Source organism: Zingiber officinale, chromosome 10B (genome assembly GCF_018446385.1).
Source record: "Zingiber officinale cultivar Zhangliang chromosome 10B, Zo_v1.1, whole genome shotgun sequence".
NCBI lineage: Eukaryota > Viridiplantae > Streptophyta > Magnoliopsida > Zingiberales > Zingiberaceae > Zingiber > Zingiber officinale.
The window spans coordinates 20,333,716-20,344,598 of record NC_056005.1 but is presented as its reverse complement, the minus strand read 5'-3'; the positions used below and the strand labels follow the sequence as shown (position 1 = coordinate 20,344,598).

The window sequence follows — 10,883 nt, the reverse complement described above, 5'->3', positions numbered from 1 at the left end:
CCTCATTTCTGGGCACTTCAAAACTATGTTTTATACAAATCATAATTTTGGAATCAGTTTTAAAAAATATCTCTATTTTCCTTTTTCATATCGTAAATGTACCCTCGAACTTAGGTGGGTGGATGTTTGATCACCATTGTTTGATCCCCTCTTTGTTGTTGCACAGACAGCGATTAATCATTCTGGTGGTCCAGAGTTTGATACTAAATGTTGGTGCGGTAGAAGTAGTTTGGATCGTTAGAGAAGAAGATTGTAAGTATCCCATGATGGTTTTGATGTGATCAACTAAGTCAAGTTAGGTTCTGTTATTGTTTGATGTCTTGTGTCTAAGTGTCCAAGAACTTAGAAGCATAAGAAGTCAGACAAAAGACGCAGCTAACGAGAAGGACGACACGAGAGAGAGAGACGGATGGCTCCTAGGAACGAGGCAGTGTGGAAGAGTACACTAGCGGACGAGAAGGAGGTGCACGACGTTTTCGAGGGATGAGAAGCTGGAGCGGAAGACTATTCAAGAAGGCCGAGAAATGGATTCGGGTGAGCCCTATTCCGGATGGTTGAAATCACCCAAACGAGCAAAGCCGGAGTGAGAACCTGGACCAAAAAGTCATCCTACTGATTGACTTGGTCCAGGCGCTCGGATCAACTAGGCGCCTCCGGGGCGCCTCACAGTCCCAGCGTTCGGACCGAAAAATTTATCAAAACGTGCCGTGGCATGATCCAGTGCAATAAGGATAAAATTCTATCCATGTCCACGCACCTGGAACCCTTCCAAGCGCCCCAATCAAGGCTATAAATACAGCCTGATCCCAGTAGCCTAGAACATCACTTGTAAATCATATATTCTCTTTTTGTTCTACTACTGTTTGTGAGCCATCAACGTTGTAAGAGGCTACTCTTCCCAAAGGAGATCTTCATAGTGCGTTTCACTTGCCTTCAATGTTGTAAGAGGCTACTCTTCCCAAAGGAGATCTTCATAGTGCGTTTCACTTGCCTTCAATGAGTAATCCTATGATTGCAACTAAGTAATTCTTTCTATGCCTCTATCCTTGATTTGTATGCTTCTTTATTTTTTTTATACAAGTGTTTGCTCTAATAAGCTATAAGTCGAGAAAGATTTTTATTTTTATCTTTCAAGATTATTCACCCCCCTCTAGCCGACCACCAGGGGGCCTACAAAGAAGAGTGAATAATGTACCTACAATTACAAATAATATATTTCTCTTACTAACGAACTAGCAAAGACACACACATTAATTGAAAATTAACATAAACATAAAAAAGAAAGAGGTCGAATTTACTTGGTTTGCAACCAGTATGTTGCTAAGATCTCCTTCTTCAAACACAAGGCAGAGAAGCCTTTACAGCAGTTGCATACAAGACTAAATTAGAGAATTGAAAACAAGTTAAATTAAACGAGTGTGTTGTTTCAACTTTGAGCTTTAGCTTTCGTTTTATCGCCTTCGTTATTGATCTGACCATTTACTAACGTGTCATTTTCTAAGCGCTTGGACTCGTCGACTCTATCCACTTTGGCAACAATCCACTAATGACTCTAGATGACTCCTCGCTCTCCAAGCACTTAGAAGTGATTTGGGCACCTGGAATCTGCTAACATGGGCACCGTCCTGATTCATTTCGGCAATGACTCCTGCTGACGTGACCATAGCATTCGAGTGCTTGGAAGTAATTTGAGCACCTAGAAGTGATCTGAGCGCCTAGAATGGTCAACTTCTAGACTTAACCATTTTCTTCTCCAGTCATCTGGGTGATTGTTTAGTTGCTCGGAATTGAGCTCACCCCTACTCAATTCCATTCTTCTCCTCAAGCAATTTTCTTTCCAGTTTTTTGTCCTTCGGATACATACCGTTCATCCTTCTCACTTCATTGAAGTACCTTGGATGCTTGCCTGTTTCCCTAAGTCCTTGCACACTTAGACACACAAGCGAAATCCACATGATCTAACATAATCTTATTGAACTCACATCAAAACAATGGCTCAACCACTTAAGGTACTTACATGTGGGGCCGCCCTAGAGGGGTCACTAAAGTGACAGTTTCACTTTTTTTGCTCCAATTCAGGTGAGAAGTTGCTCCAATAGGGCTCAAGATCGAATAATGGCGGCAGCAGTGGAGCTGGCCCATGTAGGCGACCCCCTCATCTAGGAGGCTGCCCGATAGGTCAAAATGCCCTCCGTGATTTATCTCTTTTCCACATGTTGTGGGGACGGTAGTGGAAGGGCATCTAGTTTAAGCTTAATCATCTTTTGCTCCAATGAATACGTTATTAGGGTCCTTGGGGCATAATGTGATGGTAAAAGATAAGATGGACTCTCATACAACGAGGATTTGATTCTCTTACCGGGCATACTATATGTCTATGGTACTCAAACCACTTGTGATGTTGGCCCGTTCGTCATAACCCATCTCCACTTCTCGAATTTATTTTAGTAGTGAGTGAAAAATTTTTGTAGGATCAGATCGGTCATCTCTTTAATTAGTCGATTCTAAGAATGCAATAAAAGACTGATTATGCTCATGAATCAGTTTGATCAAGCTTATTAGGTTCACGAATCAGTTAAAATAAGAGGATTCAATAAAAGACTGATCCAACGTCACATACAAAGATGAAGAACCGTTTTATTGCAATATAATAAATTAAGAACAATAAATTAAGAAAGTAAAGTGATGAGGTTTGTATACGAAAAACAAAGGAGAGATTTGAGTGTAAAGCACGATAACGCACATGTCACATTTGGACCATTCAGTCGAATCCTTCACATAGTAAGGCGAGCAGAAAGTCGATTTTCTACATTAAAGTTTGTTCCATTCTAATAATGTATTACCCGTTAAAAATTGTCAATTTCGTAGCTTTTGGAATTTTGTTGATTGTCGTCATTTTATGCGGAATCTCCTTTTTTTTATTATTATTTTTTAAGGGATTTTTTTTAATATTCAGCAATAATATAATAAATTCACCTTTATTTTTTTTCTTGTTTCATCTACTTGAAAAATAATCACATATTTTTTAAACAATAATTTTATAAAATGGGAAATTAATTAAATTTACTCAAATAAATTTAATGTTTTTTAATAAAATAAGATATATTTATTTATAAACAGATCATTCACCATCAATATATTTAAATTCTCTGATGTCATTTTCAAATTATAACTTTGTTAATTGCGTTCCACGTCATATGAGATAAAATTGCGCTATCCAATAATTCCACTATTTCCAGCTCAGACATCACCCATATTTTGAAATTTTATCAATATTCAAATCATTTTCTAACTTAGCACTGTTGTTGACAACCTTGAGCATCAAACAAGCATAGAATTGTTTCAATGTACTATACAAACGCTTGCGGCTTAGAAATTTGAAAATGAGATCGCTTTTCGGTCTTCCAATAAACAAATTTCATAAACTGTTTTAAATTAATACTGAGGCTCAATAAAATCGAACAGTTAAGTTTTTTAATAACTAGGGCAACTCAGGAAAATTCAGTAATGAGATCATTTTTAAAGTGTATTAAATGACAGAACGGGACAACTTCAAAGGGAAAACACGTTTGTCAAGTATAATACGGATACGCCACTCTTTCGTGTAGAAGACAAAAAGATCAAAATGTACACTGCAGGGCAGGACTGCTAATGTACAGGCTTCCCATGAAAACCTCACCAAATCTAAGCAAAGGAAACTAACATGTAAATAACTTATAAATGTTGCAAATCTTAACGTCAAGAAGCGGAACTAGTGGCTGCTTGACACTGGCACATGATATGAAATAACCACACAACAATGTGTTAAGATTCTTAATTGTCTATTGGCTTTCAGCATTGTGAAGTATTATCTGATGTGTTTAGTATCAGCTCTTCAATGTCTTGCTCAGGTACTGAAATTCTAAAGACCGAATAATGATGATTCAAACTTTTCTCTGCTTGCAGTTTATAAACACTGCCCAAAGCCCCAATATTTGGATTGGGTAGTGCATAGAATATGCGTCGTATCCTCTGGTGCACGAGCGCCATGGCACACCTTGAAACATGCAAAGGTACTGATATCAGAAAAAGGGTACTAGAAACCCTACAAGAAGGGTATATTGGCTTCTATTTTGTATCTACTTCATGCAGAAGTTTAGATCGATTGGAATGAGTTCATCAAAGACAGACTTACATTGGGCATGGCTCCCAGACTAGGTATATGTCAAAGCCAGTGCACAGGTAAGGTCGCATTATTTCAGTAGGTTTCAAGTTGTCTGAAACTTCCTTGTTAATAATCTGTTCCTGAACAAATAAAATTAGTATTTGTCACGTCTAAGTGAATAGAGCACACTTTCAAAGGTTTAACTTTTATAGAAAGTAATAATGGAACTTAAAAAGATGTGTAACCAAACAGTAAACTTAGTAATGAAACCTCAATCTTCTGACGTTTTGATGGACACTTATCAGCAGTATGCAACAGAACATCCAATGCTTCAGATTTTGACTCCGATACTTCTGAATTAGGGAATAGCTTCCTATCTCTTTCTGCAGCATTCTCTATGGCAACAAGAGCAGCATGCCTCAGAGGATGCCAGGTAAATTTATTCTCTCTCTTTACCAAGGAATTCTGCTTGCCTAGTTCTTGAGCTGCCCAATCCCAAGGATTTAAACAAGAAACCCCAGCAAATATATCACTGCATGTGCGAAGTGAGAATTTTTGAACTGTGGTGTTTTGATTGCTTCCTGCAGTATTGGGATGGGATTCCGGGGGCACAGTGGTTGCTACACATCTATCAATGCAGCCATATCTTGCGCTAGGTTCTGATGTTGTAAGCAAAGGATGTGTTTGATCGTTAGCACTTGCAATGACTTTCCTACTCACTGGATCAACAATGACAGCAGCATTTAGAACCTGCAATGTAGAACGCGCACGGCAAAGTGTTGGTGAGGATAGCTATTACTCTACTAAATACAAGCTAACCATGTTAAAGAAGACCTGTATTAAATATTAAAATTTGTAATCCTATTTAATTTGCTCATAATTTGTTTTGAATTTTAAACGACAAATTACGCTGAATAAAATCAACCAGTTGGATTTCCAGGGACCATTTAAGGTTTAATTAAGATAAGAAGGTTATGATTGTTGAAACCCCAAGGTTGTTTTGGTGTGATCAACAAGTTAAGTTAGGTCCTGTTTGTTTCTAACCTTGTGTCTAAGTGTGCAGGAGCTTAGGAACACAGGTAGTCGAGCGGAAGACGCAGCTAGCGAGAAGGACGGCAGTCCGAGGGACGAGGTGCTGCGGAAGAGTACACCGGCGGACGAGAAGGAAGCGCGCGATGGTTCCGAAGGACGAAAGCCGGAGCGGAAGATTGCTCGGGGAGCAAGAGACGCAGCTAGCGAGAAGGTCGACGACCGAGGGACGAAGACTGCGGATGAGTACGCTGGCGGACGAGAAGGAAACACGCGGCAATTCCGAGGGACGAGAAGCCGGAGGGAAGCCCGCTCGAGAAGACCGGAAGTTCGGTTCGAGTGAGCCCTTTTCCGGATGGCAGAGATCACCCAAGTGAGCGGATCCGGAGGAGAAGAACCGGACCGAGGCGGGACTGAATCAGAGAAGAGGTTCCGGACGAAAAAGTCAACGGCTGTTGACTTTGGGCTCCGGGGCGCCCGGACCCTGATTTTGACCAAGATCGCGATTTACGCGATCTGAACGTTGGGGTATAAAGTTTTATCCCCCCAGGGCGCCCGGAACCCTTCCAGGCGCCCCGACCAAGGCTATAAATATAGCCTTGGTCCAGAAGCTAATCATCAGTTCAGAAATTGTAACAACACTTGTGTGCTTTCACTGCTTTGATTAGTTTCTTTCTTTTTGTGCCTACACTGCTGTAAACGAGGCTTCTCCGCCTGAAGGAGTTCTTAGTGCAATCATCTTCCTTGGATTAACAACCTCCCCGGTTGTAACCAAGTTAAATCCGGTGCCTCGTTTTTATGCTTTATTTTCTGCTTAATCTATTTTTCAAGTGTTAGATTAATTGTTCGAGAAAGGGTTGTGTTTTAATTCAGGGCTATTCAACCCCCCCCCCCTTCTAGCCGGCCCAACGGTCCTACAAGTGGTATCAGAGCCAAGACGCTTCAGGAGGACTAACCGCCGAACGAAGCAACGTCATGGCCGGACCAAGCATCCACCCGCCGAAATACGAAGGGGACTTCGCTACGTGGAAAAAACTGATGCAGGTATTTCTTACAACAGATATTGAACTATTTTTAACAATGAAATTTGACTTTTGAAGCTCCAGAGGACAAGGAAATAGATAAATGGACAAAAAAGGAGCAGGCTGACTTCGTGGCGAACGGCAAAGCAAAGTACCATCTGCTAAGCGTTCTTCCGCCTCAAGAAGTCAACAGGATCGGTAAATACAACTCCGCAAAGGAACTTTGGGAGAAGTTCCTCGAGCTGCACGAAGGTACGTCCGAAGCCAAACTCGCTAGACGAGATCTGCTTCGCAATCAGCTCACCAGCCTGCGACTTGGGGAAGACGAGACACATCTGCACTCCAGAATAAAAGAAATCATCACCGGACTCACGAATCTCGGAGAAAAGGTAAGTAACCGAGATTCGCTCAGGTACGCCTTAAATTCATTTCCAAGAAATTCAAAATGGGCATCACTAGTAGATGCTTTTTACATTTCGAAGGACTTAGAAAAAATTTCATTAGAAGAATTTTTTTCAACATTTGAAGTGCATGAGTCAAGATGTGCAGGAATGAAGGAGCCCAAGCACAACGTTGCCCTCAAAGCTTCGAGAGACGAACCTGAGTCGGAATCTTCTCTCGACGACGAGAAAATGGCAATGATGGTAACAAGATTCAAGAAACTTTGTAAATCCAGATCTACTAACCATCCACAGGGGAAGAAGAAAAGGACGATCCGCTGCTACCATTGCGACGAAGAAGGGCACGTCAAGGACAATTGCCCCAAGCTGAAGAACAAGAACAAGGAAAAGGGTAAGAAGCCTATCCAAAAGCGAAAAGCCCTAAAGGCGACGTGGGACGATACGTCGTCGGAGTCGGAAGTCGAGGCATTCTCCGGACTTGCTCTAATGGCAAGTCATCAAGACGATGACTGCGAGTCAAGCTCTTCCGAAATGAGCATCGAGAGCATCGATGAAGGGGGAGCTTCGTCAGAAGAAAGCAGCAGTTCAGGGGGAGACACAGAAAACGAACTCGATAAGGTAAGTCAGGTACGTTCTCTTCCTCCCGATAAACTTTATAAATTTGTTAAGTTATTAACTAAAGACTGCTGTAAATTAGAAAAAGAAATAAAAAATTTAAAAATAATTTTAGCTAAGTCTTGCCCTCTAGAAGAATTAGATAAATCAAAATTGGAAAATGAAAAATTGAAACTTGAAAATAATGATTTGAAAATTCAAGTAGATAATTTGAAAAACCATGCATGCTCATCTAATTCTAGAAAGTTTAAAAATTTAAATTGGTATTATAGATATCACCCGGGACAAATTAAGAATATCTCTAGAAAATATGTCCCTAAGAAATTTTTAATCAATCCAGTAGGCTGGAACCTTTATTGGGTTCCTAAATCTTGCTTAGTCTAAGTTTTAAAATTAAAATTAGCGCTTTTCAGTGAGAAAATTAAACAATAAGTTTCTCTACAAGACTTTGTCTAAGGAAGTGGTTGTTGCTCCAATAACCAAGAAGGCCTAGTGCCTCGCCACGACCTGGAAACCAAAATATTGAAATAAATGTTTAATTAACTTTCTGTCAAAGCATTAAAATTAGAATTAATTAATGCATTCAAAGTTTTTTTAAACATTTTTTCAAAATTTTTATACTTAGAAAAATACTTTTTGCCTAAGTCAAATTCTTACTTAAGAAAAATTCTCAAAGTTTAAAAATTTATTTCAGAAATTCTTACTTAAAATCTTTTTAAGAAATTCTCAAAAATCACTTTTTGATAAGCTAAAAACTTTTTTCTAAAACTAGAAATCTTAGCAAAATTACTTAGAAAAATTTTCTGAACTTCTTGAAAACTTAGATTTTTTTTTTAAATATTCTTTTCTAAACCCTTAGATTGTTTTTCTCGGAACCCATTTTTTGTGTGATCAAAGGGGGAGAAGAAAAAGTATAAGTCTAGGGGGAGGTAGAAAATTGAAAATTGCAAATTTATGTTTCTATCCTTTTGCACTAAATTGAAAATTAAGTTAGTCTTAATTTTTATATCTATCTTTGACCCTAGCTTAACTTGGGTTGATCACACCAAAAAGGGGGAGATTGTTGGAACCCCAAGGTTGTTTTGGTGTGATCAACAAGTTAAGTTAGGTCCTGTTTGTTTCTAACCTTGTGTCTAAGTGTGCAGAAGCTTAGGAACACAGGTAGTCGAGCGGAAGACGCAGCTAACGAGAAGGACGGCAGTCCGAGGGACGAGGTGCTGCGGAAGAGTACACCGGCGGACGAGAAGGAAGCGCGCGATGGTTCCGAAGGACGAAAACCGGAGCGGAAGATTGCTCGGGGAGCAAGAGACGCAGCTAGCGAGGGGGACCGAGGGACGAAGACTGCGGATGAGTCTGTGGCGGACGAGAAGGAAACACGCGGCAATGAAGCCGGAGGGAAGCCCGCTCGAGAAGACCGGAAGTTGGGTTCGGGTGAGCCCTTTTCTGGATGGCAGAGATCACCCAAGTGAGCGGATCCGAAGGAGAAGAACCGGACCGAGGCGGGACTGAACCAGAGAAGAGGTCCCGGACGAAAAAGTCAACGGCTGTTGACTTTAGGCTCCGGGGCGCCAGGAACAGTCCGGGGCACCCGGAGCCCTCCGGGGCGCCCAGAACCCTTCCGGGCGCCCGGACCCTGATTTTGACTAAGATCGCGATTTACGCGATCTGAACGTTGGGGGATAAAATTTTATCCTCCCAGGGCGCCCGGAACCCTTCCAGGCGGCCCAACCAAGGCTATAAATATAGCCTTGGTCCAGAAGCTAATCATCAGTTCAGAAATTGCAACAACACTTGTGTGCTTCCACTGCTTTGATTAGTTTCTTTCTTTTTGTGCCTACACTGCTGTAAACGAGGCTTCTCCGCCTGAAGGAGTTCTTAGTGCAATCATCTTCCTTGGATTAACAACCTCCCCAGTTGTAACCAAGTTAAATCCGGTGCCTCGTTTTTATGCTTTATTTTCTGCTTAATCTATTTTTCAAGTGTTAGATTAATTGTTCGAGAAAGGGTTGTATTTTAATTCAGGGCTATTCAACCCCCCCCCCCTTCTAGCCGGCCCAACGGTCCTACAATGATCAGATAAGTTCAAACCAGGTTCAATTTGGATCCATATCAAACAGTCTAGGACTCAACCAAATTTATACTTAGGCATGGCTGTTTTAGTTGTGTTTGCTTGATCTTTGGGAAAAGATGATTTTCATAGGACAATATAAACTCCTCTCCTCTTCTCATTTCTCCACTAAACCCCTCTTCTCTCTTTCAGTCACTATCCACCCTCTATTCCTTCTCCATGCGACTTGTGGCTCCAATCCCCGATGGTCGCATGTGGAGTTGCTACTGCACTAGTCACCTTCGCACTCATGTAAGGAGCACTACCCAACTGCCGCTGCTAACACCTTACACATGTTTACACAGTACCACTGCTACCTGGCCTTCACACATGCACGTCACTACCTGGTCGCTGCTGCAAGCCTTGCACACGCTGCACAAATCTAATGTTGTTGTCGCCCAACCCTCACATGCACAGGACATCAGTGTCACTTAGTCCTTCGCACAAGCTGATGCCAACACTCAACTGTCAGCAGTCGTGAATCCTCTACTGTGCACCATGATGATCTAAGCCACCAGCAAGTGGTAGCTCCCTTCCTCTCCGTCACGGCAACAAAGCCTGACTTCCTTCCTCTCCAGCAAGGCAACAAACCTAGCCTTTTCCCCTCCTATATTTGGTGCCAAATTTAAACAAATTATCGGTCCCCTTTGGTTCAAAGAGTCAGCGATTACATTCAATTTTGGATAAGGACTAGTGAGCATTTTCCTTAGTTCTGCAGTTGAATGACTATTAATTTCAGACCTGCTATATGTTATTCGTTTAGGTTAGAGTGGTCCTTGGGTTCTGTTTTGTCAGAACCCTAACTTTTGTTTCCCGATCTAAGGATCGCCTAACGAGAAATTATCCACTTAGTTTCTAATCTAGGATTAGAAAAGTGTAAAATGTCTCATTGGGTGCTTGACCTTTCTCATACAAAGGGCCGCTGCGCTAGAATAAAATGCCCCTTGTGTATATTGTCTTGGGCCGGTGATACTAGGCCGCCTTTTGCTCCACTAGGATTAGAAAGTAATAAAATCAAACTTGGCTTCCTTAAATTGGGGGATGTATATATGCAAATTGTGTAATATGGCAGCAGTTTGCATTTAGTGGATACATGTTACTAAGGATATGGACGGTATTTTATGTTGTGAATTGCCATCTGAAAGGGGTTCCTTTTTGCACGTGGTTGGATAATCCTAGGTGGGAGTGGAGGGTGGCATCTTGACCTTTTACCCTTAAATTCTGGATGCATGTATGTGCATGCAAGCAAAGTAGGGTCTCTTGACTAATTTTATTAAAAAACAAAATGACAACCAAACAATACAGAGACTGACACATAAGAATCATACTTTGGCACCACTGTAGCACAACTTTGTCTGTTGTATTGCAACCTTCATGTAGTGGAATATCATTTTCATATCCTCATCACTTAATGTAGCAACCCCATCACAACTGTAAGATGTGCAACAATAGAATAAATTATTACCATTCGCATTGTAATTTATAACTACTCCTAATCAAATATAGCCGCATCCAGGTATATGTAAGATCAATAGAACAGCTGCCAACAAATAATCTGCAGATAG

The 10,883-nt window shown here is 41.1% G+C and overlaps 1 protein-coding gene across 3 annotated transcripts in view; it reads right to left on the bottom strand.

Annotated features, from left to right (window-relative positions):
• Nucleotides 1–3,529: 3,529 nt before the first annotated feature.
• The window catches only part of LOC122029346 (tRNA-specific adenosine deaminase TAD3-like), a 78,132-nt gene continuing 70,778 nt past the window's right edge, over nt 3,530–10,883 (bottom strand). For all 3 annotated transcript variants that reach the window (XM_042588295.1, XM_042588293.1, XM_042588292.1), the window contains exons 7-10: nt 10,647–10,749; nt 4,415–4,894; nt 4,175–4,284; nt 3,530–4,036 (exon numbers count right to left, since the gene is read on the bottom strand). In XM_042588295.1, coding sequence (XP_042444229.1) covers nt 3,832–4,036; nt 4,175–4,284; nt 4,415–4,894; nt 10,647–10,749 — 898 coding nt within the window. In that variant the 3' untranslated portion in view covers nt 3,530–3,831. The remainder of the gene's footprint in view (nt 4,037–4,174; nt 4,285–4,414; nt 4,895–10,646; nt 10,750–10,883) is intronic.